We start from the raw sequence: 25,751 nt of genomic DNA, 5'->3' as shown, positions 1-25,751 counted from the left end.
ATCTAGGTACCGCGGGACATGCAGCTGGAATAATTGTTTAGCCGACTAAATTTCTATATGTGCTCCATTCCATGGATTAGATTGGATTGGATATTCCACAATCCGATTGCGATTGAGTACCTAACCTAAGGTATCTGATAGAATACCTCTATTGAAGGGTTGTTCTCGAAATCCGAGGCCTAGGATTAATAAATCTATCAATCAATCGCCCAAGATGCCGCCGCGAATACCCCTCCTCGCCGCCCTACGGCAACCCTCCACTCTCTTCAAATCCCAAACCGCCAACATATCAAACACCAGCCCACGCGAGATCAGTAAGTCGTCGACCGACCCCAAAGCCACCGCACCATCACACCGCCGCTAACCCAATCCCCTTCCAACCCAGTCCGCAGAGACCTCCCCAGCGTAACCTCCAACCTCCTCGACCTCGACGACTCTACCTCCCAACGCACCCCCAACGACCCCACCCTCGCCGTCGCCGACATCTACGACCGCCTGAAACCCACCGTCGCGCGGCGCGTAGCCCTCGAGGAGGAGCTGCGCCAGAACAGCAAGGCCGAGGACTACCTGCGACAGCTACCCCGCCGCTGGCGCGCAGGCGACGTCTATGCCCCGCACGACATGAGCTCCGCCGAGATGACCAAGTGGCGCCGGACACAAGCCCGCAAGAAGGACCTAGTCGACATCCTCGGTTTGCGACCGCTGGATATGTATCGCGTACGTTGCACACCCTAAAAAGATTTCAAGACGGAAAAAAGAGCAGAAGAAGAAGACGAATCATATATGTTTGGGTCGATATAGGTATAGGTAGATAATTACTAACAAGAACCCCCATAGAACTTCTCCGTCATATCAGAATACATGACACCGCACGGCCGAATAAAGCGCTCAGTCGACACGGGATTACGGCCGGCGAACCAGCGGAAGATGGCCAAGGCCGTACGGCGGGCCATCGGCCTGGGCATCCACCCCAGCGTGCACCACCACCCGGAGATCCTGATCCGGCAGAACGCCAAACACTACGAGCAAGTCTCTGCGACAGTCAACAGAAACGTCAAGTCTTCATGATGATGGGCGGGGTGAATTGCACAACAACATGACATCTGCGTGTCTTTTACGCTTATCCGACTATATACAACGAGACAGCAGAGGAGGCTATCTAGGTAGATAGATGTACGAGTAGTGCTGTACAAGATCAATCCATATACATCATGCCTTCCACGGCCGCGGGCGGATCTTAAATACCGGGAGACCTTCGCTATTTTGCTTCTTGGCGTACTTTGTCTTCAGTTCCTCCCACACTTGGGGATAGGATTCTTTTGCCCATTCTTCGAATTGGTCTTTCATCTCCTGCGACGGTAAAACATTGAACACCGTTCCAAGGCTAAGGAAACGTCAACTATCGATACATGGCAATACTTGATATCTGTGTACTTACTTGTGAAACTTGGGCTCCTTTCCAACGACATTATCCATATCCTCCAACAGCATCTTGGCAATTGTAAGGTGGCCATGCGCAGCCGTCGTGGCTACGTACGCTACGTAGACTCTGTCTGGCACTTCGATATCCATCCTTTTTATCTTTTCCCATAGCTCGTTTGCGAGGCTATCGCCATCGGGTGTAATCTCATAAGTCCTGAACACAATTTCGAGTGTAGCATAGGACGGCCCCTCGGGAGAAGCAGCGATCTCCGTCCAGAAATCAAGCGCTCGATAGGGTAAGTCGCATGCTGTATATCCAATCATCAGCGCATTATATAAGCGTGTGCTGGCCTGGATCGTCGTGTCCATTTTCAGCATGTTGTGGACCGATTTTAGACTTTCTTCGTCTGGGCATTTGCCAATACCTTCCATGAAGCGGACGTACGTCTCTAGAGTTGGCTGGAGTTCTCGGTTTGCGTGGGAATGCATATGTCCAAATATGTGCGCTGCCATGTCCGCACGACGCCTATCAAAGAAAGCACTCATGATAGCTTCTCGATCTTCGGCTTCAAGTTCGGGGAAGAATTGCCGTAATAATGCGTATGCGTCCCAGACACGGGCTGTACTGTTCTTCTCATCCAAACAATATTGCACGAAGGCCTTCCGAACCATAGAGCGTTCCGCAATACTATAGTGAACGGTATGAAGTGATAGGGTATCTATTACTTCATATGTCTCGTCATTCTTTAAAAACGCCATACAAATGGAAACCACTGTCTCTGGCTCCAGCGTGACACGTCGTTGTTCGAGGTAACTAGTGACGTCCAGAACGCGTTCGTGGTTGGGTTCCGGTACAGAACACATGGCACGAATGAAAAAGTTCAGGACTGAGACTTCTTTATCCTGAGTTGTCTCCTCAAGGTCGCGGAGGGACCGATAGGCCGCGAAAGCGCCGTCGAGATCGTTCGCGTGGATACGATACTCGAGCTGAAGCATATAAGTCTTATAGTTTAGTTCGAAGCCCAGCTTGCCAGCTAACGCGATGAAACGTTCGGCTAAATACGGATCATTCTTGTCGATGGCGGTCCTAATAAGTCCATTTATCGTCCCTATATTAGGTCGTGAACTGGGCTTGTCTCGTGTGTGTTCGGTAGCAACTGCAAGCATATGCTCGATATGATCAATTCCTTTCCCAAGTAATAAAATTGCCCACTGGTAAGATGTATCCCAACAGGGCTTGTTAGTACGTAGCTTCGGAGACTCTAAGTTTGAGATGAGCTCTTGGTAAATCCCCAACGCCCATTCTTGCTGGTTATTGCGAAGGGCAAATTTGAGTATCTCATAGTATGTCGCAGGAGCCGGGGTGAGATTCCTGCCGATCGGCTTATTGAACCAGTATTTTGTTTCCCCAATCTTGTCCCTCTGTGCAAAAAATGTGGTCATGATGCTGTGGAGCGTTCGGTCGTATTCAAGACCAAGTCGACTTGCCAGCGAAACGAGGTCTAGGAGTTCTGGCTCTCGGCCCTCTTTAGCAAGACCTCGAATCACAGGTATAAACTGTCTTAGCAAGACATCGACAGGTTCCCTACTCTTCATTCTAGAGCAGTAATCCAACGCCAGGTCCCTCGCCTCGAGAGCTTGCCCATATTGTGATAGTGCGGTCGACAAGGTATAAAAATCTTTGGGCTGGTGGGCGCCCCTCTGCCTTAAATCTGCATATATTTCTCTCGAAAGCTCGAGATGACTCGTATAATCGTCTCTCGGCGGCTTTAGTAAAGAATCCCTGGCCGTCCGAAGGTCATCTTCGGATAGCTGCTTATCTTCACTGTTGTTAGGCAGGGTACGAAGATGTAACAGCACCCGGTGAGCACACAAGGCCTGCGTCGAGTTCACTACCCGGCCGTATTTGGCCTTATATTCAAATAGTTCCCGCCATGCTCTGATTAACTCCTCAGGCATAGGAGGTCGAATACTACTTTTCTCTGCAGCTTGAAATCGGAGCAGGGTTTCGTATCCTGGTTCGGTGTCCAGTTCCTTCAGCGCTCGCGGGGCTTTTTGGAATAATTTTATGAATGTTCTCCTCTGGGTTGTCCTCGCAACTCTGTACTTCACGGGGTGTATACGGAATACCGGTCTCGAGGGGATAAAACACGGGAGGAGAGCGACGGGAGGCTCGCTCGCAAGGATGCGTCGCAAGACATGGCGGGCCAATTGCGACCGCATAATGGGAGGTAGACTAGGAATACCAGCTACTACATGATCATTAGCAACTAGGTAATTTTGATTGTCGCCAGCAATTTTGTTCGACTCGCCTGTGCATGGCTAAAGCTGTTAACGATCTCTTGGTAAGAAGACGGCGTGGGAGGTGCGGATGCGATAGGTAGGTATATCTGGAAGACTGATATATCTGAAGCTTCTGAAAAATTGGTTAGAGCTCCTGCGCGTCATCCTCCTCCGTTAGCGATAACCCCCCCGATAATTCCCCTTTGCTAGCAGAACCTTATAATTACTAGTACGGCGGGCCGGTGAATTGGGGCATCCGCCTCCGATAATTCCGTTCCAGCCGGCGAATCTCAAGCAAGGCAGCTGCCAATTTCAGTCCGCCAGTTGGACACTTATTATTTCTACGGCCACAATACAAATTTAATCGTTTGACTTCAGACATACTGACATACTGACATATCAATTGACTAAGGCTATCACTTAACTAACAATCGAACCGTCATATCTCAAGATCAATTCGTGCCCTTTTTTCTATAGTTGCAATGTCCCTATCATGACTACGATAATTAATGTGTAAGACACTATACAGCTACATCCTCTTACTGCTCGTATCATATACCGGGTTTCCCTGCTGCTGATACCTTATGATTATCAAGTCTTATCAAGTCTTATATATTCAATCAAGTCTTATATATTCAATTAGTACTGCCACAATTTTTTCAACCAATCAGATGCTTAGAATCGCCCCGCAGTTTGCGACTTTTCCCTTTGCCATTCTATCGCATAACATCTGCAAGAGGTGCAAATAGTATAGAAAGGTCATGCAAAACGAGCTCTATCTAACCATACTAATCATTAAACTTTTTATACAATATTGAAATAGTTTAATTGATTCTATAAAAAATTCATCGGACGTGCGCTGAGGTGTGGCTAGCCAATCAGAGGCCAGACCAGCTGTGGCGTCAGTTTTGCGCATAATCGCCCGCCCTCCTGCCCTTCCCCCTTTCCCCCGTCCGCGTTTGAGCGGACGGGCAACGCCGCTAGTATTAACTAATAAGTTTATACTCTTATACTCTCTTGGCAGCCTGTTCGCAAAATACATAACATTCAATATGTCTATACTCTTAATTTTATACCAGGTATAAATTACCTCACTCATTCACAAACTTAATCGCACTCCCAAAAGTCAATTACTTCCTACAAATACCAAAAATCCATCTCAATATAGTCAACGAGATGTTGCCCTTCCCATATGAGGAACCTGTCACGACCACATCGATGTGGCCGCCTCACCAAAAGAAAAGCTATTTACATAAGGCCAAGTACCTCCATTCCTCGGGCCAGGCAGAGGTCCAATATCTAATCTCTATGGTAATTCGAAAATGAGTAGTGGCTAATTAAGCTTAATACCAAATTGACTTGAGTCAGATAAGATTATACGAATATTTGAATTGGTCGACTTATAGTCTAAGACGCCGTCTCGCTTACCCCTGACTTCGTGGTCTCTTTCCTATGCGTCCCCGGATCGTAAGGATCAATTCATGATATCCTTTAATAAGGCTCATAGTCACTACCCATAGATTTGGGTTTCCTCCTCTCAACATGCACACGCTCCTTTCGTGGGCTGACATCTTGTTGAAGTTGAGAGGGTTTGGGACATTAAGTAGCTGGGATATTCACTAGTCCCTGACTTAGTTCCTTGATTTCTATATAGACCAGGCCCGGCAGGTTATCCGAAACTCCACAGTTAAGGTCTAGGCTACTTTTGGGGATTATAGCTTGCGAATTTCAACTTAGGTATTAGTATAGAGGTATAGAAGGGAACCCCTTACGTTAACCCTAGGATTGACAGAGTAGCGTTGAACAGTTGAGCTAAAATTTATACGTAAGTAGTGCGATTAATAGGATATCTACACGCATTGTCGTTCTCAGATATATCATTTCTTGTCTACGGCAACACTGTTCGTGACGTCTCCGAAAACTTCTAAGGCGTGGCCGAAATACTCCAACTGGCCTTTCAAACGAAGAGTCATATCCTGGCCCAAGGGGAGGAGCCGTTCAGCTTCGCGGCCCTTCCCGGCGCCTTCGCCAACAACGATCTCGTAGAGAGCCTTCATTGCCTTATCTTTATCGCCATTTGGCTGTAGTTTACCACTGGACACTACAATGATAAAGTTAGTATTCTAACTAGTCTGTGTATAATAAAGGGGGGATCTTCGAATGTCACATACTAATCTGAATCATTTGTTCGGCTACCGAGCCCTTATAGTCGTCTGGAAGAGGATTCTTACCAACGATAGTGGCGTTGGCAAAATTCGTGTTGAAAGTCCCAAGGGTAACTGTTAGAGCACGAATCCCAAACGGGGCAACCTCCTTCGCAAGGACTTTAGATATTCCTAAGCCGCCATCGTTAGCTCATGTTCCGGATGAGAGCATTCAATATGGTATGCCTCACCGTCGAGTGCAGCCTTGGCTCCAGCATAGGGTCCCATGCTATCTCTTCCATCCAGAGCCGCGCCGCTGCTGATATTCACGATGACGCCGTACCTGCGCTTGCGCATGTGGGGCAGGACAGCGCGAGCGAGCCTGACGGGGCCGAAGTATAATGTTTCCATCAGAGCTCGCACTTCCTCTTCGGCAGCCGTTTCCACGGGGGCATAGATACAGTACCCAGCGTTATTCACCAGAACATCGATTTCGATTCCAGAAGCCTCCAGTGATTCACTGTGATTCAAAATCAGCAGCTGCCCCTTAAATAGTCGCTAAGGATGGTATGGCTTTGCCTACAGAGACGGCTCCGGGGTGAAAGGAGTAAAGGAGTCACTTACATGATCTGGCCACTGTTTCGGTCATCAACGTCGAGTTGAATAAACCGACTGTCGTTGCCACGAGCCTTGACCTCGGCTGCAAGACCCGGGTTGCGAGAGGGGTTGCGGGACGTTGCTACCAGCTTGTGACCACCAGCTAAGACTAGACGACAGAGAGACTCTCCGAAGCCTGATGTAGCTCCAGTGATGAGCCACGTTAAAGGACGGTTTGGCTTGGTGAAAGTGGACATCTTAACTATACCCTGGGTATTGTAACGAAGTATACCGCCTACGATTCTCAGTGCTTAGTTTCTAGGACCAATATAGTCATGGGGAAAGATCAAAACTTAATAGGGGGGTCAGGAGGGTTATATACGGGGATAATTAAGGGGCCATAGTGACTTTAGATCCGAATAACGACGATATAACCGTTCACGGAGTCGAAAATATCGGTTCTTCGCGTCTTCGCTGCCCGGCCAATACCGACCTACGAAGGACATAAGAGTTTGCCATGCTGTCGTCCGTTTCCTATGAAAATGCATATTTTATTGGACTTAAGTTTAAATCCGGAATGATGAAGCGGGTTAAGATCAAAACGCTACGGCCCCATATCTCGCCTGATATCCAGGAATTAATTATCCCGTCTTATCTAAATATCACCAAGGCTATGTAAGGGTCTAACAATTTTACATTGGTAAAGAATACGACATGATACCACACTTGTCACAATTATCAAGCTTACGTTTAATATATCGCAGAGTCCTTTCTTCAAGAGGTTTATTATATAAGTTTACCTCGTTACGTACTTCCCATTACTGGGGATAACTGCAGGGCTATCAACTAGTCCCACAAGGCCAGCTATGCCAAACCCAAACTCTCAGTTACTTTTTCCTTGGAAAAGGGGTATATTTGTAAAGCTTCAAGGGCAAATTCTACTAGGTTTAAGGTAACTAAGGGGTATTGTGAAGGGACGGAACCAAGTTATAGTTATAGGTATTTGTTTAGCTCCCTACATGCAGCCCTAATAAAGAGACGGACGTTATACAGACCCCAACGCTATAAATTCATGATTTCTATATTTACAATATTTTTAAGGGTAATATTGAGCATATTTGTAATGGCAAGGCATTCTTTGAGTTGTTGTCCTTGATGTTATGGAACGTGTGATAGTGGCATTACTACCTCTTGAAACGAACTTTCACACAACGCTGATTGAAAGTAAAGTAAAAAACATATCAATGGAAATCTTGTTCAATTATCTATAGTAGGTATCATAGCAGACGTTACAGACTCATTAACCCTCTTCCCTCCAGATGATATAAAACAACAAAAAGATCTATCCTACTAATCTTATCCATCAGTCACGCGAGTAGACCCTTCTCCCCCCAACCCACGTCTCCCGTACCCTTAGGTATCGTAGATCCTCTATATCTAGGCTCTCCAGTGGCGCGTCTAGAACAATCCAATCCGCATAGGCCCCGGGTTTGATGACCCCGGTCTTGCCCTTCGTAAATCCGCCGTACGCGGGTCCCTCAGTAAAGCCCCGGATCGCCTGATCCAGATCAAGGGCCTCCTCCGCGTACCACCCGTCAGGCGAGTCGTCCGTGCCTCGGCCAGTATGCGGACTCCGTCTCGTGACAGCTGCGTAGATGCCTTGGAACGGGTTAGGTGGCTCGACGGGGAAGTCACTCCCTAACACGAGTTTGGCGTCTAGAAGCGAGCGCATCCTATATGCTTCCTTCGCGGTGCGTTCCTTGCCTAGTCTCTTCTCCGCATATGCCATATCGCTTGTGGCGTGTGTGGGCTGGATAGAAGGGATAATTCCGATTGCGTGTATTCTAGCCTGGTCGTCCGGGTGGATGATTTGAGAATGCTCGATGCGGAAGCGATGGTAGGACTGGCAGCGTGAGAGAGGCTCATTGGGACATAGTAATCTGAGGGAGGCAACCATGGCGTCGATCGCGTATCGGTTCGCCAGATCGCCAATTGCATGTATGTTAACCTGAAAGCCTTCATTGGCCCATGCAATCGTGTCGTATACTAATTCCGAAGCATTAACAAGAAGAGAGCCTGATGTGTCTGGACGATCGGTATAGGGTTCGATTAGAGCACTACCCCAGCTTCCTAGAGCACCATCTATTTGAAGTTAGATCAACTCGATAGGTACGGGGAGTCTCTGTAAAACTTACCAGCAAAAAGCTTCACACTCTGTATACTTAGAAACCCATCTGGACTTGTGTACCGTTCCACTTCGTTTGGGCAGAACGTATTCCGTTCGTAACACTCTATCATGGCGTATACTCGTACCGTCCAGTCAGCACCGTCTGCTAACTCTTTAAAGAGGTTTAGGTTGCCGGGCGTGACACCAGCGTCATGTATACCCACGAGCCCTACTTCATTTAATTTTACCATGGCGCTCTTTACGAATTGCTGTTTCTTCTTATTGTCCGGCTTCGGCCATAATGCCATGACCATGTCCATCGCATTATCACAGAACACGCCCATCCCAGGATCTCTAATGATTTCACCGCCAGGAAGATCAGGGATAGACTCCGGGAGTAAGTCCAGCACCGCCTGAGAAACCCAAATGCAATGTACATCTACTCTATCCAGCATGATGTATAGGTCCTTTAGTTCTTCATCCGCCGCTAGATCACTCTCCGAGAATGTCAGCATGTTAACGAAGACCGTCATACTCTCGGGAAACTTACAGCAGTCGGCATCTGCCCAAGAGCCATCTGATCCCATCCAACGCCTCTTAGCCACTCCTCCTTCGACCCAGCCCCGGGGGTTTGGCTAAGATACTTCCGTACACGAGACCGAACGTCATCCATAGAAGTAGATCCGAAAAGATCTACCGAGTTTAAGAACTCGCCATACTGTAGAAGGTGCCCATGCCCGTCCCACAGTCCCGGCACTATATCAACGTCAGTAAGCTACCATTCCCCATAAAATATAATACTTCGGTGTGTGTGTGCCGAAACAGGCTAAAGGGGGGGATAGAGGAGGACAAGATGTTACATACTAGCAAAGCCCGAACTTGCATTTTGAGCAAGCCCCGTACCGGCTCCGGTCTTATAGACCTTCGAAAACTTCCCAGTCGGTGATACCGAGAAGCAATTAGCGTACGGCTCTACAACTGAATTCGTGCGCACGGATTGATAACAGTACGTTTCCGTATAAGCGTAGTCTACCACGCCCTGACGGATCTTGATGAGCCCTGCTACTGCGACGATTACGGCTGACGAGTATATCCAGATAGTATCACGGCCGAGGCGCGGGAGGCGGAACCAATCCATGATTACTTGTTTAGGAGGTAGTTTAGCAGATCAGATATAGCACTGTCTTATTTAGGAGACGGGCGTTTTAACTTAGGTACATAGACTGGATACGTTAGCAAGGTCTTAATTATATCCCTAGGTAGCTATTAATAACACCCCATACGCATAGTCACTAGTATATCTAGGCACCTAAAGTAACCCGAAGTATTTTGACGGAGTGATATGCAACTCAATTTCGACATGACAACGGCTCCGATATTGTGCGATTAGATACCGAAATATCTTCAATCCCATTGAGTAACTTCTCGGGTAAACGCATATTGAATAGGGTTAGGATGATGTAACGTTTTATCAGAGTTGTTTTACTTGCCCGCAGACCTGTCAAATGTCAATTGTCAATTGTATGCGAAGCGGGGGCGGGGTAAAAATAAAAAGCGTCCCTGAAGAATTTACACTATGCTAGGTACATATACTAAATGCCAGGGTCCCCGCCAGTAAGCTTGCGGCCAAGATGGAAGGTGCTATATTATAGTAACTCTATTAGCTTAGGTTTCCCCCTTTTCTTGGGGATGGCGCCTAGTGCTCTTATATACTTATTAGTGCTCCTAGAACTTGGCCTTACTCTTGCTTAGTCGTCTATGCAAAGAACAACTAATAGAGAATTTGCTAATACCACTTTACTTGCCTTTGCCCCGGTCCAACCTAGGTACATATCACGAGTTACTACATCTTACAAACTAACTACCTAGCCTAAGCTTTATAATCGTAACGCAGTCGTAGCCGTAGCCATGGCCGACGCAGCCGCCCTCCTCAAGCTCTCCGAGACCGACGTCTCCCAGGAAATCACCAAGGAGCAGTACATCCCGGTTCTCACGAACCCGCCCTTCGTGTTCGTCGACGGCACCTTCAACACGCGGGACATCGGGCTAGTTCCCGGCAGCCCCATCCGCTCTAACTTTGCCTTCCGGTCCGGCGCCCTCGCGCGGCTGACCGACAACGGCCGGGCCGTGCTAGAGGGCAAGCTCGGCGTCAAGCGCGTCTTCGACCTACGGTCTCCTGAGGAGCACGCCGGCGCGCCGGACCCCGCACTCCAGGGCGTCGAGAACACCTGGATCGAGAGCTCGCGGCCCGACTCGACTCCCGAGTTGGACCGCTTTGTTGCCGGCGAGGGTGAGGATGGGTACCGCGAAATGTACCTCGAGGTCATAGATGTGTACCAGCCCAGCTGGAAGGCGATTCTGGAACATGTTAGGGATCGACCGAGCGACCCGTTCCTAGTCCACTGCACTGGTTCGTATATTACCATCCCTACTAACCATCGAACGACAACATTTCTATAGTTGAGGGGGAATCATATCATGTATATGAAGTCCGCACTAACGCATACCTCCTAGCCGGGCGCGACCGAACCGGCGTGCTCTCCGGGCTTCTGCTAGCCCTCGCGGGCGCGTCGCAAGAAACCATAATCCTAGACTACCTGCTATCGCGCATAGGGACCGAGCCGGTTCGGTTGATGCTCTTAGAGTTCGCGGTAGCAGGTTCGCATGCGAAGAGCAAGGAGCAGCCGGGCTTCCACAATCTGATCAACCTGCGGGCCTCGAGCTGGAACGCGTTTGTCGACGGCGTGCAGAAGGAGTACGGCGGCTTCGAGAAATTCGTTACCGATAAACTGGGATTTTCGAAGGACGATTTGGCGAAGATCAAGACGAATTTAACAAGCTCGTAAGGATATCCGTGGTTTAGGATATCTATTTTACAGGATGAAAGACGAATCTATTAGAGTTAGATCGAGTGATACCATCAATGCCAAGTGTTTAATTCAGAAGCAAAAAAGAAATCATGCTCCCTTGGGTAACACAATAAGGTGTTATTGGTGGCACAATTACTTATAAACAAAGACTTGGCATTTAACGAACTATTCTAGTTATTGTTATTAGTTAATTACCTGTTATTAAATTTAAAAAGAACACTTATAACATAGTTTATTAAGAAAACTTTCCTTGTTTATTTACATTACATTTTTTCGGAAGAAAATTTTCGCTTTTAAATTTTAATTAAAAAAAAAAGGTTTAAAATTTAATAAACACGGATTAATACGTAATAAAACTAATAAAATAAAGATTTAATTAATTAAATCTTTTATTTAATAAAGTTAAAAAAATACATTTAATTAAATTATTTAATTATAAACATTAATTAATACGTAATTTAATTAATAAAATAATTAATAAAATAAAATTTTTAATTAATAAACGTTTATTTATAATAAAAAAATAAAATGGTGGTAAACGTTACGTTAATTAATTAATAAAAAGTTATCGTAATTAAATTAAATTTCGAAAAAACGCGTTAAAACGTTTTAATAATAAAAAAAAAAGTCGATTATAAAAATTTAATTAATTAAATAAAATTTACGCACTTTATTAAAAGCTTTAAACTTATAACTTAATAAATTAATTAATTAAATTAAATATAACTTTAAATTAATATTATTTAAAATAATAACTTTAACTTTTAAACTTTTTTAATAAAAAATAAATTTAACGTAATTTTTTTTTTATATATAACACTTTTTTTTTAAAATTTAAACTTTTTTATTTATTACATTTTTTACTTTATTATTACACATATATTATTTATTTATTAAAATTACGATATTATAAACTTTATTTATTAATTTAATCTTTAATAAATTCATTCGTTAATTTAATTTAATTTTTAATAACTTATTTATTAATTTAATTTTTTACTATTATATATATATTTTTTATTTATTAATATTATAATATTGTAAACTTCACTTTTATTAACTTAATTTAATTTTAAATAAACTCATTTATTAATTTAATTTTTTAACAACTTATATATATAATAATTATTTTATTAACATTTAACTTTTTTTTTTTTTTACACCTTTTTTTTCATTATTATATACACATTATTTACTTATTAATATTATAATATTATAAACTTCGTTTTTATTAATTTAACTTTTAATTAATTTATATATTAATTTAATTAATTAACTTATTTATTAATTTAATCTTTTATTATTATACACACATCGTTAATTTATTAATATTATAATATTGTAAACTTTATTTTTATTAATTTAATCTTTAATTAACTTATTTATTAATCTTTTAATAACTTATATATTTAATAACCATTTTATTAACATTTAACTTTTTTTTCTTTTTTTTTACACTTTTTCATTTAACATTACATATATATCATTTATTTATTAATATTATAATATCGTAAACTTTATTTTTAAATTATTATAAAAAATTTACCACGGTTATACGACTTTAAAAAAAGCTATTAAATATATATTTTTTTTATACTTTTTTTAACCTTTTTTAATATTATATAATTTTATTTTATTATTAAAAACATAATATTATAAACTTTATTTATATATTATTATAAAACTTTATATAAAGTTATTAATAAATAATTATTAAATATATATTATTAATTTAACTTTTATACCATATAATTAATTTATTTATTTTATCTTTTATAATTAATTATATATATAACATTTCCCTTTTTTTAATTACTCGATTATTTATTTTTTTTACATTTTTTTTTTTAATTTTTTTTAACATTATAAATCCTTTTTTCCGTTATTTAAAAAGTAATATCGTAAACCTTACTTTTACTTTAATAAAATCCCTTTAAAATATTTAATAATAAGGCCTTAATAAATTAATTAAATCGTATATTATAAAATATAAAATAAAAGTTTATCGTAAATAATAACCTATTATAAACGCCCCCCGAAAAAAACCGCCGAAAGTAATAAAAAGTATAAAAAAATATCTTTTTATATTAAAAATATTAATTTTATATAAAATAACCATTTTATATATTATTATTTTATAAATCTTATTAATTATATATATAATTACGAGGTTAATTATATAAACTTTTTTTCGTATATATAATATAATTAAATATATTCCTTTTTTATATATAAATAAGTAATTTAAAATCGTAACGAAGTTATAATTTTTATATTATAACGAAAGAATTTTCGTCCTTAAAAATAGTATTTATTCGATTTTCATATTATCTAATTAAAATAAACCCCGCGCGATTAGTTGCTAGTCCACTCCATTTGTTTAACAGATAGTCTTAATATACCCGCGATTTTATTCTTGGTCGACTACCTATGTAGGTAGTTCTTGAGGCCTCGGAGAAATGTAGGTAACCGTGTATGTAATGTTGACTAAAGGGTTCAAACCTTCTACCCAAAACATTGAACTTGACCGGGGTAAATAATGTTTAATAAATCGTCAAGTGGAAGGGCGCGCCGCTAGGATAATTCTAGGTGATAAGTGAATACTAACTATGTAAAAGTCGGTCTGATTAAGTGCCTCTCCACTTCATACCTCCATTACCGGACATGTAAGAACTCAAATAGCTCTTATCAGAAGCCGTCTCGGTGCATCTCGTAGTCTGCCTTTAATTCCCCTGCTGTAGTTAGCTTGTTACCTTCTCATTGTGACTATTCGTCTATAAGATGGCGAGCCGTGATATAGAGCTTGATCCCATTTCTCATCCTACTACCAGGATTGGGGTTTCGACGACACCGGATGAGAGCGGGACTCAACAAGCTGATTCGCAGCCCGAGGATGACAGACAAGAATTCTCGCTGCCACCTGTCGATGGGGGAAAGGATGCTTGGCTTTTCCTGGCAGCGTGCTTCGCAATTGAAGCTTTGGTTTGGGGTATGTTCCAATAGTAAGAGGAAGCAACAAATCGCTAACTAGGTAGTTCCAAGGCTTCCCTTTTGCCTTCGGAGTATTCCAGGACTATTATAGCACCCACGAGCCTTTTGCGGGCTCGCCGAATGTTGCTGTTATCGGTACTTGTGCGATGGGTATCATGTACCTCACTGCTCCTCTTATGATGGGACTCTGCCGTATCTTCGCTCGCTGGGCCCGGTGGACGTCTATAGTTGGGCTATTCACTATGTGCCTTGCACTCGCGATGAGCTCCTTTTCATCCAAGATCACACATCTCATTGCTACTCAAGGTGTCCTTTATGCCATTGGAGGTGGCATCGCTTACTGTCCTTGTATCTTGGTAAGCACACACCTAATAGCCTTGATAGTATAGTATACTATAGTGTCGCTAACTAAGATATCTCATTAGTATATAGATGAGTGGTTTGTACAACGGAAAGGCCTTGCCTATGGCATCATGTGGAGTGGTACAGGCCTCGCGGGAGTAGTACTACCTCTCCTCATGGAATTCCTCCTCCGCACTGTCGGGTTCAGGACAACGTTGCGGATCTGGTCTAGTGTGCTTTTCGCCTTGACAATTCCGTTATCGTTCTACATCAAGCCGCGACTCCCCTATTCAGCTACCAGTCATGTTAAACCCTTCAACTTAAACATGTTCGTGATGCCGACTTTTTGGTTATACCAGTTGGCCAATGTGATAGAAGCGACGGGATTCTTTTTACCGGGCATCTATCTTCCTAATTACGCTCGTAGTGCTCTCGGCGCTGCGTCGTATGGCTCAGCCACTACAATCCTTTTAGTAAACGTTGCTTCCGTCTTTGGCTGCGTTTCCATGGGCTTTTTCATCGATCGGTTTCACGTCACCACATGCATACTATTATCGACGATTGGTGCAACCATCGGCGCCCTGGTTATATGGGGGTTGTCATCGTCTCTTCCGCTTCTATACTTTTTCTGTGTTGTCTACGGCTTATTTGCCGGCTCCTATACGTCTACTTGGCCGGGGGTTATGACGGAGATTGTTCGAAAAGGAGAAGCATTAGGTCAAGGCTATATTGACCCAAGTATGGTATTTGGCTGGCTTGCTGCAGGCCGAGGTATTGGCAACGTGGTGTCGGGACCCCTGAGCGAGAATCTAATACAAGGTCTTCCGTGGAAAGGAAACACCGCGCCGTTTGGCTATAGTAGTGGTTACGGCAGCTTGATAGTGTTTACTGGTGTGACAGCTCTACTAGGCGGTGCGAGTTTTGTCTGGAGGCGACTGGGCATGTTGTGAAGTATATTATGGACAGGTACATAAACTAACCTACCAAACCAAATATCCAATGCAAGCCATACATATTACTTACGTTAGGTACCATAGCGGCAAAATGTAGTTTTGTGGAATGATTGCTAAAATTGGAATGGCCTAATAAAATGCGGAACCCACTGCTAATTTAAAGCCTTTAATTGGATGATGGGTGATAAAAGTGGGCCAAAACCTGGAACCATTCCGTAAATGTCGGAATGATTCTTAAAAGTGGAATGGTTCCATTATATTTTTTTTAAATAAAAATTATTAAGTCTTTTTTAATGTAAAGGTTATAAGGATAAAAATTAAATAAACTTTCGTATTAATTTAATAAAACTGGCCACCTTGTCCTATTAGCTTAAACATTTAAACACCCCCATTATGGGGTAACATAAGCGCGGGAGTTATAGGTTCGAGGACCAATCTTTTCAATTTTTGGACCTACTTTTTGATTTTTAAAAGGGCATTCCAACTTTTAAAATCATTCCAACCCTTTTGGAATCATTTCAGCCCTTGTAAAATCATTTTAACCCTTATGGAATCATTTGGTCTAAATTAAAACATTATTATACATGGAATCATTGTAATAGGTTAGAACCATTCCATGAAACCACATTGTGCCGCTATGGTACGTATGATGTAAGCACAATATCTTACCGATAACAGGCAGGTATAGAGAAAACTTTAATTGAACTTTAATTGGAATCTGTGGCGTCTGGCGCCTGACTTCTTTTGCGTGCGCATCATTGTGCAGTATGGCGTCCTGTCATACAAGGAAGAACCAATGAAGCAACGATGGTATGCAGTTTGTCAATAAGGATTAAAGCCACTGATGCTAGCGAAACCTAGCGTCCGGTTTAGTGCCGCATTTGGTGTTACACGTACATCAGATAAGAGGTGTTTTCAAATTGTGCATATTTAATTGGCCAATTGCGAGGCGGGGAGTCGGTAAATGTCGGTGTTGGGTGCCGTCGTAAATAGTAATCCGTAGGAGATGCTTTCCGCTGCTGAGATAGTCCCGTTACAAAAGATGGCAAGTACAAGCTTTGGTGGTTTTCTTTACACTGTGAGAGTACCTACTCCATGAGTTTGACCTTTAAAAAATAAATTCAGTTACTTTCGCCCTTGCATACTTGAAACCATCAACCCTCAATCATTTTGAAGATATACAACCATTACACACTTCATATTGCCGCCTTAACTGTTTAATTTCAAGTCCATTCTTCTTAAACAAGGAGTATGTTTCAACATTGTTAATTATATACATATATGTATTATATATATCATCTTTAGGAATCTATATTTGGAGAACAAGTACTTACAAGGTACGTGCGAACTACACTGTTTCAAGTACCCTAGAATACCTTCCGAAGAACCCCACTAGAATCTAGACGACCAGATCCGAAGGGGCAAAATTTCATTCGTAGCGAATTTCGCAACTGCATCCAGAGCGGCCGTAGACTCCGTCGCAAACTTACTATTTCCCGAGTCACCTTTCTTAAGTATCCTTCTTCCGCTTAGCCACCTTGGCCACAGCTTAGTCGGATATTCTTCCTCTTTTCCCGACGGCATTCGACATTTTCTACATCGTCGGCCTTCGCAGCTGGACTTCGACTCGGACAAGCTTCATTCTCTTCTTACCTAGTCTAACCAACCAATACTCCCTGTCTCTCTCTGTCATACCCCCGAGTCGCATCGCTCTCCTACAGTTCTCATAAGTTAAGCTAGTCGGCCGACGATTTCATCAATCCCCTCTTTCTTCATTGGGGTTCCAAGGTGCTACCAAAATGTCGTTCTCAAATCTTGTTCACGATCTTGCCATTCGCGATGGAATAACGCCACGTCAACCTCGAGCCACCGCTTCAATCTCTACTATGGACGACCGAGCTTCCCATATCTCGAGGGCCACTATGTCCTACGCGAGTACGGCAGCCACCAGCGTGAGCATTGCTGGTGACATTTCTAGTCAACTTCATGGCGGTTACCACCATCCTCTTGCTAGATCATGGCAGGCGGAACGGCAATTAACTAAGGTCAGTCAGCATGTCCCAGTATATTCTAGCGAGATGAAGTGTTTAATGACTAACATCGAAATATAGTCTATGTTAATCTACCCTCTCTTCATTTCAGATATCGACGATGACGAAACTCTTATCCCTTCTTTACCAGGCCAGCACCGCCGCGGTGTCAACAAATTAATCCCATTTCTAGAACCTTTGGTACGAAAGGGTCTCCGGTCAGTGATCCTTTTCGGGGTCCCACTCAAACCTGGTACCAAAGATGCATTAGGGACTGCTGCAGACGATCCGAAGGGCCCGGTCATCCAAGGTATCCGATTGTTGCGACAACGATTTCCCCACCTATTTATTGTTGTTGACGTCTGTCTCTGCGAGTACACCTCCCATGGGCATTGTGGAATCCTCAGAGACGACGCTACCTTGAACAACCAATTATCGGTGGATCGAATTTCTGATGTTGCCATCGCCTACGCTCAAGCTGGCGCCCACTGCATTGCACCATCCGACATGAATGATGGCCGCATTCGGGCTATTAAACTTAAGCTCATCGAGGAGGGAATTGCGCATAAGACTCTATTAATGTCATACGCCGCCAAATTCTCTGGTTGTCTGTATGGTCCCTTTAGGGATGCCGCTGGCTCGGCACCTTCGTTTGGCGACCGAAGATGTTACCAGCTGCCACCTGGAGGGCGTGGGCTTGCCCGACGAGCCATAGTCAGAGACATTGGCGAGGGAGCCGATATTATCATGGTGAAGCCGGCCGCCCAGTACCTCGACATTATTAGTGACGCAAAGGAGCTAGGCAAGGACCTTCCAATCGCTGCTTACCACGTTAGTGGAGAGTTTGCGATGGTGCATGCCGCTGCGAAGGCCGGTGTATTCGACCTTAAGACTATGGCGTTCGAAGTCACCGAGGGAATACTCCGAGCTGGCGCTACCATCATCATCAGCTACTTCACTCCTGAATTCCTCGACTGGTTAGACAATTAATCAACCTCCTAATGGATGGGACCATTGTCAAGTGCTTGTTATTGGAGTTAAATGGCGTTTACGGAAGCATGGGCTTATGCATATCATGAGAGCGAGCGAGAACGACATGACGTATGTAGATTTACCTGCGCTGTTTTCAAAGGTAGACAATACCAAAATTCAGCTAAATGTGTATGAATATACCTTTATTATAGAATTGATAACCAACCACTCAGTGAGAAAACAATAAATTATATGATTCTACATTGCATATACAATCCTTTGACCGGAACAAACCGACCTACGGGTTTGTTTATAGCCTACATAGGCACCGCCTAAAACCCTACTAATGAGCAGCTACAACCTAATAACACATATATGAATAACAGCGACTTCTATCCAGACGCCCTACTCGATTTCATTATAACCAGGCGTAGGTGTATATATATATATATATATATCCAATCCCGAACTACATCTATAATTCTACATTTATCAAGCTCACATCATATACCCTTACCTTGATGTAATCGCCAACAACTTGGCATTTAGGGCAAACGAAATTGCGAAATCCTACCTACTTTACGTTTCTAGTCCAGATGCCGACGACTTGGCCCCATTCTGGACTTTCGGTGTACGCGCCGCCGCGCCGGAAATGCGAAATGCCATCGCTAGCGTAAATCACACCTTGATAAGTAAACGTTAATGGAACCGTTTGTGGACCATAGACAGATAGATACCTACCACGATATATTCAACAGAGCTATTTATATATATTTGCAGGTTCTAGAAGCCATTTTGTACGTGTTGGCATCAATAGCGTTATAGATAATCTCGCGTCTCAGGGACTTAGGGTACAAGTATTCATAGAACATCAGTCAGTTTCTTTCTTTGCTTCTCTTCGCTACTCCCTATAGAAGCGTCATGAACTTCTCCAACGAGCATACGGAATATAGAGTAGAACTCGTAATTTCTTCAAGAACCGAGCTTCTTGCCCCGCATAGTTCCGCTTGGCGACCCTAGATAAGGCAGGTAATGCAATGCCCAATGCTACACCTTGGCGAGACTGAAGTCATATCGCGTGGGGCCTTGTCATACCATGGTCTTGGAAATACTCGAGCCGCTACACTACTATGTACTGTTCTCATCGTTGGCGGGCCGCGATCTAGAGTTGGTAACGCGGCCGAGGATACGATCTTGGGTTGCATGATGTAGGTACATAACCGGGATGGAAATTGTTACCTATTCGCTTTATATATAGCTTCCCTTCGCCATGGTGTGCTGCTGATGAGAGGGCTACTTGCTTTACGCTCGTACCTATCGTTCGTTCAGGCATAGCGTCCTTTATCTCTCTCTTGACAATACTTACACTCGTTAAAGGAGCTATGAAGACCCTACGTTCTAGCGTAGCCTTCACGGCTATAAACCTGCTCGCTTCCACTAGCAGCGCAGAACCCATCAGGAGAGCCAAATATGGACTCCCACTAGTCCAAGACGTAAGAAGATCTAGATATTACTGATATCAAGCAAATCAATACCATACTAATAACCAAGTAGAAAGCTCTGGTGGACTCCATTCTACTAGACGATCTGCTGGGTTGTGCGCAGGACTTGGAGGATATAGCCTACTCAACTTCGAGACGAAACCGAGTATGACATACGTTTCTCCGCCAGGAAAGAAAATACCTTGCTGATAAATCCGGATAATCAGGTCCACGGCACGGAAGGCCATCTAAACAGCGTTAACTACTTCGTCGAGCAGCTCAAGTCATTAGGCGACTATTACAACGTCGAACTACAGGAGTTCACAACAGAGGTGACTATCCAGTCCAAGGCGTCTTTGTCGATCAATGGTGAGACGCTCGAAGCTGGTGGCTTCTCATTCGGCAATAACGGGACTTGGACGGATAAGCCATTGGTTTCCGTGGCCAATCTTGGTTGCAATGCCGTAAGTCTCCACGTAGCCCTTGTTCAAAATACCCATCTCTAATTATATAATCAGGAGGACCATCCGGACTCCTTAAGCGGAGCAGTCGCTCTGATCTCTCGAGGCGACTGTACCTTCGTTGAGAAGATCACGCTTGCTGGGGAGAAGGGTGCTATCGGCGCCATCATCTACAACAACGCCGCCGCCGGCCTCGCAGCCGGCACTCTTGGCGGTGTGAACGATCTGGTAAAGATTTACCTATGACCCAAATTATTTATTATTTATGAAACCATAATAAACTAAACTCAGAAACACAGATCCCAGTCGGTGGTATCTCGCGAGCAGACGGCCTACGCCTTGTCGAGCAGATCGAGAGTAACGCAGCAGTAGCCTCATCAGGTGAATTCTGGCAGTACATTGACAACACGACGAGCTACAACGTAGTCGCTAGCTCCAAACACGGCGACGCCAATAACGTGCTATTCCTAGGCGCGCATAGCGACTCTGTTGAGGCCGGCCCGGGTATCAACGACAACGGCAGCGGCTCATGCGGATTATTGACTGTCGCTAAGCAGCTCGCACGCTGGCGCACTAATAATCAAGTGCGCTTCGCATGGTGGACGGCTGAGGAGGAGGGTCTGCTAGGGTCAGAGCATTATGTCAATATCACTGCGGCCTCGGAGCTCGACAAGGTCCGGTTATACCTCAACTTTGACATGATTGCCTCACCAAACTACGTGCTCGGCATCTACGACGGCGACGGCAGCTCCTTTAACCTGTCTGGTCCAGCTGGGTCCGCCCAGGCCGAGAAGCTATTTGAGGACTGGTACAAGTCGGAAGACCTGCCCTTCGTAGGATCTGAATTCAACGGACGGAGCGACTACGGGCCTTTCCTAGATCAGGGCATACCGTGCGGAGGCTTGGATACCGGTGCGGATGGTATTAAGACGGACGAGGAGGTCGCGCTATTCGGCGGCACGGCGGGTATCTGGTATGACCCGAATTACCACTCGGTCAAAGACAACGTGACGAATCTGAACCTCGAGGCCTTCGAGGCGACAAGCCGGGCCATTGCCCATGCGGTCGCGACGTACGGCACTAGTTGGCAAGGCTTCCCGACACGCAACGTCACGTCGTTGACCAAGAGGTCGTCGGGCTACTCGAAGAAATTTGCGAAGAAGTCTAGGGGTGGAAAACGGGCCTACTGAGAGGTTCTAACTACCCGGTAGTCTAGGCAATGAATAGAGGTTGTATATATACGGCATTAACGTAGACCAGCGAGACGGACTCAATGCCTAGACCCTCCGGCAAAGCTTAGCTTAACTTAATCCAAGTCTTATTTCTAAGGCTCATTCTTATCTATGCCGAGCAAACTAGGTAGGCAATTAGTCAAGCGTTGACGATGCTTTCATAAGAGTAATGATATAAGACGTAATAACGGCAAAAAAATAAGAAGCTTGACTTATCACGTATGGTCGGTTATCACGGTCCTCAGTCCATGTCCCGATTAAGAAGTATCCCGAACGAACGGTCAAGCACGCGATTCCGCGGTGAATGTGCGATGGCTACCGTCCCTTGCATGGGGCACGCACTTGGCGCCAATCATGCCCCGTTTAGGTCGTAAATTTATCTTGCGAGAGTGGGAAGCAATCATTGAGAATTTGGAGTCGACAGGGGTCTTAGATATATCATATTGGTCCAACGTCAGCATCTAACCTAGGGTTCCTAGGCGAGATCTCCGCATCATTCCACCCATTCCGACCACGAATCAGAGCTGTTCGAGCTCGGGAGCTGTCTGCCTATTGGAGACCCCAATAACGGATCGCGAGCCCAGCCGGTCGAATAGACACGAGAACGCCAAGTTCTCACCTGCCTTTTTCATATAGAGAGCTCCTAGTGCTGAGCTCTTTTCCCGCCACGCCGTTCGGTTCGTGCGATAGAAGATAGAAAATGGCAGGATTCCAGCTCTTAGGCAAGGTCCAGTCCAGGTCTATGGAGATTACGGCATGGCGCAATCCCAAGAGATACCGATGTAATCTGTATGTATGCGTGATGTTGATGTTTTCGTAATACCCCGCCTGGCTTTCCAGCCTTAGCTCTTTGTTCGTAGCTATTTGATAGTGCTCTTGGCCTTCCCTCTCGTAGAGCTTTTTGTTCAACCTTACCCACCTGCCTCGGCCAAGCTACCATAAGGTCATAGGTCGGCGTAGAAAGTAGGAGGTTCTCGTTGTGCCAACGTGAATATGAGGTTTCAATCGCCAGCAGCGGTAGCTTTAGCTACCCTGCCTACCGTCTTCGGCATCACGCCCGAATCTATGCTCGCTGCAAATCGTTATGGCGTTGCTGCACCAAACCCCAGCGGTGTACGTATCGAATGTTCCACAACGGGCTTCGTATAAACACTGACCACTTGCATAGGACTTCGCTCTCTACACCGTGTCAAATTACACGTTCGAGACCAAGAAGAGCTCATCGCACTGGAACAAACTTGATCTGAAGACCGGCGAAATCTCCGTCTGGTATGAGGGTTCTGATATTTCAGAAGTCGTATTTGTCGGGTCCAAACCCACGAGTATTATCTACGTCAATGGCACGAACGCAGAAGACGACGGCGGCATAAGTTTGTACTCTGCCGATGTCGACTCCCTAGAAGATGCCAAATTGATTACTTCTCTACCCGCACCCTACTCTGGTCTCAAGGCCGTCCAGACCGCATCCGGCGATATTCACTTTCTCGTGTATACTAAGGCGTATCCTAACGGCACCGCATACAATGAAGCATCTGCGAGCACGCCAGCCAGCACGGCTAGGATCTACACACAGACTTACGTTCGACATTGGGTGAGTACCTCATCAGGAAATTTTGTCGGCGCTAGCAACTAATAATGACCCTTAGGACACATGGCTTGATGATAAGAAAAACGCCGTTTTTGGCGGTGTGCTGAAGGGAGGCAATGGCTCCTACTCATTCTCCGGGGATCTTACGAACTACGTCTCCGGCATTGCTAATGTCACCCGTGCTGAGAGCCCTTACGATCAGAGTGACGAGAGCGATTACGATATTTCGCCTGACGGTAGCGGTGTTGTCTTCCTGACCAAGGATCCCTCGCTTCCATTAGCTAATTACACTGCCGATGTGATTTACTACGTACCGTTCGATGGCACTTCGAAAGACGCCGTTCCGATCAATGCGAGAGGCACGACAAAGTATCCCGAAGCTCAAGGCGCAGCCACGAGCCCTAGATTTTCGCCCTCTGGAAAGAAAATCGCGTACTTCCAGATGAATGGTATCGCCTACGAGTCAGACCGTAATATCGTCTACGTTGCCAACGCGGACCCGGAAGATTTTAACGTGACTGCACTTGCACTAGACTGGGATAGGTCGCCAGACAGTTTAGCGTGGTCGAAGGACTCGGAGACTCTCTTTGTCGCCGCTCCAGACCTAGGCCGGGAACGTATCTTCCCTGTTCCTCTTACCGCTGGCGACTCGTATGTGCCCAAGAACATCACCAACGAAGGAGTGCCTTCTGGTTTCTACGTCCTGCCTGACGATTCAATCCTCGTATCTGATTCCAAGATCTGGACAAGCCGGGATATCTACACCGTTTCTCCAGAAGGTGATGTTATCAAGACGTATTTCCAAGCTAATTTGGTCGACCCTGCTCTTGCCGGCCTTGGACCGGAGGATGTATCCGAGTTCTACTACTCGACCAACACTTCTGAAATTGAGCAACAATCTTGGATTATATACCCAGAAGGCTTCGATGAGAGTAAAACTTACCCGTTGGCTTTCATCACACACGGCGGTCCCCAAGGTGCCCACTTCAACTCGTGGAGTACGCGATGGAATTTCAAGGTTTGGGCAGACCAGGGCTACGTCGTCATTGCACCAAATCCAACGGCGAGTTCAGGTTGGGGTCAGAATCTGACAGATGCCATCCAAGGCCGATGGGGGCTATACCCTTACTGGGACCTCGTCCATGTCTGGGATTACGTCAACAGCACTCTTAAGTATGTCGATACGGAGAATGGCATTGAAGCCGGCGCGTCTTTTGGTGGATATATGACAAACTGGTAAGCTTTTGACTCTCGAAAGGTTAAATGGACCGCATAGATACTAACAGGAACCCCCATTAGGATTCAAGGACACGAGCTTGGAAGGCGATTTAAGGCCCTCGTGACGCATGACGGTAGCACATCAACACTGAACCAGTACGCTAGCGAGGAGCTGTGGTTCATGAACCACGATTTCAGCGGTCAATTCAACTCGAGCGGTTTCGCGCCGGGCTCGCCGTACTATGAATGGAATCCCTTGTTGTACGTGGACAACTGGGCAACACCGCACTTCGTGGTTCACAACTCGCTAGACTTCCGACTGCCCGTTAGTGAAGGCATCCTCCTCTTCAACTTACTCCAAACGAAGGGCGTGCCGAGCAAGCTACTCAGCTTCCCCGATGAGAACCACTGGGTCCTAAACCAAGAGAACAGTTTGGTCTGGCACACCGAGATATTCAAATGGATTAATCACTATAGTGGTATCAGCAATTCTTCGAGTCCTTATTAGGGGCTAGATGCGATTCATCTGGGGTTGAGACAATTTCATGAATGCCGTAATACCTAATTAAATTAGACATTATTGTTTTTGTTTGATGAAGCGACATTGTGTGTGTATGTGACTCGTTAGGTATGTCTAAAGCAGTGCTGATCCAAAAGGTGTTACGGACAAAGGAACATAATTTAATGTTTTTGTCCCGTAGAAGATCCTTCCTGCCCTTCCTGCCTTCAGGCCGCCTTCTTACCTTTATCTTTTGAGTTTGATATCTTGACGCCAGGTGCGACCTATCACATAGTTATATTTTGTGTAGGTACTTGTATGTAGGTACCTTAGGTACCTATATAAGCTGACATGGAGTGAATAATTACCTAAGAAATAAATATTAAACTTTTTAGTTGCAGTTTCGCAGCCGCTGCCAACTTCCATTTCTCACCAACAACTCGTTTGTCACAGACATTAGCTGTTTCTAGCTGTTTCAACTGCTACAAACGAACCTTAGAG

The 25,751-nt window shown here is 44.6% G+C and overlaps 9 protein-coding genes across 9 annotated transcripts; 6 read left to right on the top strand and 3 right to left on the bottom strand.

Moving 5' to 3' along the window:
• Positions 1 to 59: 59 nt before the first annotated feature.
• F5Y00DRAFT_136201 (ribosomal protein S18) lies at positions 60 to 1,251 on the top strand. The gene is made up of 3 exons (XM_048004293.1): positions 60 to 314; positions 386 to 717; positions 838 to 1,251. The coding sequence occupies exons 1-3, from the start codon at positions 215 to 217 to the stop codon at positions 1,066 to 1,068; spliced, it is 663 nt and encodes a 220-aa protein (XP_047869212.1). The 5' UTR covers positions 60 to 214; the 3' UTR covers positions 1,069 to 1,251.
• Positions 1,210 to 3,645, bottom strand: F5Y00DRAFT_250937 (uncharacterized protein; the record flags this gene model as incomplete). Its single annotated transcript, XM_048009783.1, has 2 exons — positions 1,210 to 1,384; positions 1,439 to 3,645. 2 exons carry the CDS (start codon positions 3,643 to 3,645, stop codon positions 1,210 to 1,212), a joined length of 2,382 nt encoding a protein of 793 aa, XP_047869211.1.
• Positions 3,646 to 5,582: 1,937 nt separating this feature from the next.
• Positions 5,583 to 6,703, bottom strand: F5Y00DRAFT_271702 (putative short-chain oxidoreductase; the record flags this gene model as incomplete). The annotated part of the gene is made up of 4 exons (XM_048012849.1): positions 5,583 to 5,806; positions 5,877 to 6,041; positions 6,101 to 6,369; positions 6,474 to 6,703. The coding sequence occupies 4 exons, from the start codon at positions 6,701 to 6,703 to the stop codon at positions 5,583 to 5,585; spliced, it is 888 nt and encodes a 295-aa protein (XP_047869210.1).
• A 982-nt stretch (positions 6,704 to 7,685) lies between these two features.
• On the bottom strand, positions 7,686 to 10,141 carry F5Y00DRAFT_136188 (amidohydrolase family-domain-containing protein). The gene is made up of 4 exons (XM_048004292.1): positions 9,478 to 10,141; positions 9,164 to 9,369; positions 8,642 to 9,110; positions 7,686 to 8,588 (listed from the first exon to the last, which is right to left on the bottom strand). The coding sequence occupies exons 1-4, from the start codon at positions 9,749 to 9,751 to the stop codon at positions 7,810 to 7,812; spliced, it is 1,728 nt and encodes a 575-aa protein (XP_047869209.1). The 5' UTR covers positions 9,752 to 10,141; the 3' UTR covers positions 7,686 to 7,809.
• A 48-nt stretch (positions 10,142 to 10,189) lies between these two features.
• F5Y00DRAFT_225909 (protein-tyrosine phosphatase-like protein) lies at positions 10,190 to 11,673 on the top strand. The gene is made up of 2 exons (XM_048006239.1): positions 10,190 to 11,023; positions 11,128 to 11,673. Exons 1-2 carry the CDS (start codon positions 10,522 to 10,524, stop codon positions 11,457 to 11,459), a joined length of 834 nt encoding a protein of 277 aa, XP_047869208.1. The 5' UTR covers positions 10,190 to 10,521; the 3' UTR covers positions 11,460 to 11,673.
• A 2,259-nt stretch (positions 11,674 to 13,932) lies between these two features.
• On the top strand, positions 13,933 to 15,844 carry F5Y00DRAFT_225906 (MFS general substrate transporter). Its single transcript, XM_048006238.1, has 3 exons — positions 13,933 to 14,472; positions 14,526 to 14,830; positions 14,900 to 15,844. Exons 1-3 carry the CDS (start codon positions 14,265 to 14,267, stop codon positions 15,764 to 15,766), a joined length of 1,380 nt encoding a protein of 459 aa, XP_047869207.1. The 5' UTR covers positions 13,933 to 14,264; the 3' UTR covers positions 15,767 to 15,844.
• A 1,096-nt stretch (positions 15,845 to 16,940) lies between these two features.
• F5Y00DRAFT_225905 (delta-aminolevulinic acid dehydratase) lies at positions 16,941 to 19,037 on the top strand. The gene is made up of 2 exons (XM_048006237.1): positions 16,941 to 17,814; positions 17,881 to 19,037. Exons 1-2 carry the CDS (start codon positions 17,569 to 17,571, stop codon positions 18,787 to 18,789), a joined length of 1,155 nt encoding a protein of 384 aa, XP_047869206.1. The 5' UTR covers positions 16,941 to 17,568; the 3' UTR covers positions 18,790 to 19,037.
• Positions 19,038 to 20,068: 1,031 nt separating this feature from the next.
• On the top strand, positions 20,069 to 22,065 carry F5Y00DRAFT_136164 (Zn-dependent exopeptidase). The gene is made up of 5 exons (XM_048004291.1): positions 20,069 to 20,264; positions 20,326 to 20,418; positions 20,480 to 20,716; positions 20,771 to 20,941; positions 21,013 to 22,065. Exons 1-5 carry the CDS (start codon positions 20,154 to 20,156, stop codon positions 21,901 to 21,903), a joined length of 1,503 nt encoding a protein of 500 aa, XP_047869205.1. The 5' UTR covers positions 20,069 to 20,153; the 3' UTR covers positions 21,904 to 22,065.
• Positions 22,066 to 22,672: 607 nt separating this feature from the next.
• Positions 22,673 to 25,340, top strand: F5Y00DRAFT_225900 (alpha/beta-hydrolase). The gene is made up of 4 exons (XM_048006236.1): positions 22,673 to 23,058; positions 23,114 to 23,536; positions 23,592 to 24,769; positions 24,833 to 25,340. The coding sequence occupies exons 1-4, from the start codon at positions 22,939 to 22,941 to the stop codon at positions 25,257 to 25,259; spliced, it is 2,148 nt and encodes a 715-aa protein (XP_047869204.1). The 5' UTR covers positions 22,673 to 22,938; the 3' UTR covers positions 25,260 to 25,340.
• Positions 25,341 to 25,751: the final 411 nt, after the last annotated feature.

Source organism: Daldinia vernicosa, assembly GCF_022497035.1.
Source record: "Daldinia vernicosa strain CBS 139.73 unplaced genomic scaffold F5Y00scaffold_4, whole genome shotgun sequence".
NCBI lineage: Eukaryota > Fungi > Ascomycota > Sordariomycetes > Xylariales > Hypoxylaceae > Daldinia > Daldinia vernicosa.
Note: the sequence above shows the minus strand (reverse complement) of the source record. Positions and strands in the feature narration are given on the sequence as shown.

Coding starts and splice junctions, on each gene's coding strand:
- F5Y00DRAFT_225900 (XM_048006236.1), top strand. CDS start 22,939: ATGAGGTTTCAATCGCCAGCAGCGGTAGCTTTAGCTACCCTGCCTACC. Junction 23,537..23,591: donor AGACTTACGTTCGACATTGG/GTGAGTACCTCA, acceptor AATGACCCTTAG/GACACATGGCTTGATGATAA. Junction 24,770..24,832: donor GGTGGATATATGACAAACTG/GTAAGCTTTTGA, acceptor AACCCCCATTAG/GATTCAAGGACACGAGCTTG.
- F5Y00DRAFT_136201 (XM_048004293.1), top strand. CDS start 215: ATGCCGCCGCGAATACCCCTCCTCGCCGCCCTACGGCAACCCTCCACT. Junction 315..385: donor CACCAGCCCACGCGAGATCA/GTAAGTCGTCGA, acceptor CTTCCAACCCAG/TCCGCAGAGACCTCCCCAGC. Junction 718..837: donor GACCGCTGGATATGTATCGC/GTACGTTGCACA, acceptor GAACCCCCATAG/AACTTCTCCGTCATATCAGA.
- F5Y00DRAFT_225905 (XM_048006237.1), top strand. CDS start 17,569: ATGTCGTTCTCAAATCTTGTTCACGATCTTGCCATTCGCGATGGAATA. Junction 17,815..17,880: donor CGGAACGGCAATTAACTAAG/GTCAGTCAGCAT, acceptor ATCGAAATATAG/TCTATGTTAATCTACCCTCT.
- F5Y00DRAFT_136188 (XM_048004292.1), bottom strand. CDS start 9,751: ATGGATTGGTTCCGCCTCCCGCGCCTCGGCCGTGATACTATCTGGATA. Junction 9,370..9,477: donor TGCAAGTTCGGGCTTTGCTA/GTATGTAACATC, acceptor ACGTTGATATAG/TGCCGGGACTGTGGGACGGG. Junction 8,589..8,641: donor GAGTGTGAAGCTTTTTGCTG/GTAAGTTTTACA, acceptor AACTTCAAATAG/ATGGTGCTCTAGGAAGCTGG.
- F5Y00DRAFT_136164 (XM_048004291.1), top strand. CDS start 20,154: ATGAAGACCCTACGTTCTAGCGTAGCCTTCACGGCTATAAACCTGCTC. Junction 20,717..20,770: donor CCAATCTTGGTTGCAATGCC/GTAAGTCTCCAC, acceptor TTATATAATCAG/GAGGACCATCCGGACTCCTT. Junction 20,942..21,012: donor TTGGCGGTGTGAACGATCTG/GTAAAGATTTAC, acceptor TCAGAAACACAG/ATCCCAGTCGGTGGTATCTC.
- F5Y00DRAFT_225909 (XM_048006239.1), top strand. CDS start 10,522: ATGGCCGACGCAGCCGCCCTCCTCAAGCTCTCCGAGACCGACGTCTCC. Junction 11,024..11,127: donor GTTCCTAGTCCACTGCACTG/GTTCGTATATTA, acceptor CATACCTCCTAG/CCGGGCGCGACCGAACCGGC.
- F5Y00DRAFT_225906 (XM_048006238.1), top strand. CDS start 14,265: ATGGCGAGCCGTGATATAGAGCTTGATCCCATTTCTCATCCTACTACC. Junction 14,473..14,525: donor AATTGAAGCTTTGGTTTGGG/GTATGTTCCAAT, acceptor GGTAGTTCCAAG/GCTTCCCTTTTGCCTTCGGA. Junction 14,831..14,899: donor CTTACTGTCCTTGTATCTTG/GTAAGCACACAC, acceptor ATATCTCATTAG/TATATAGATGAGTGGTTTGT.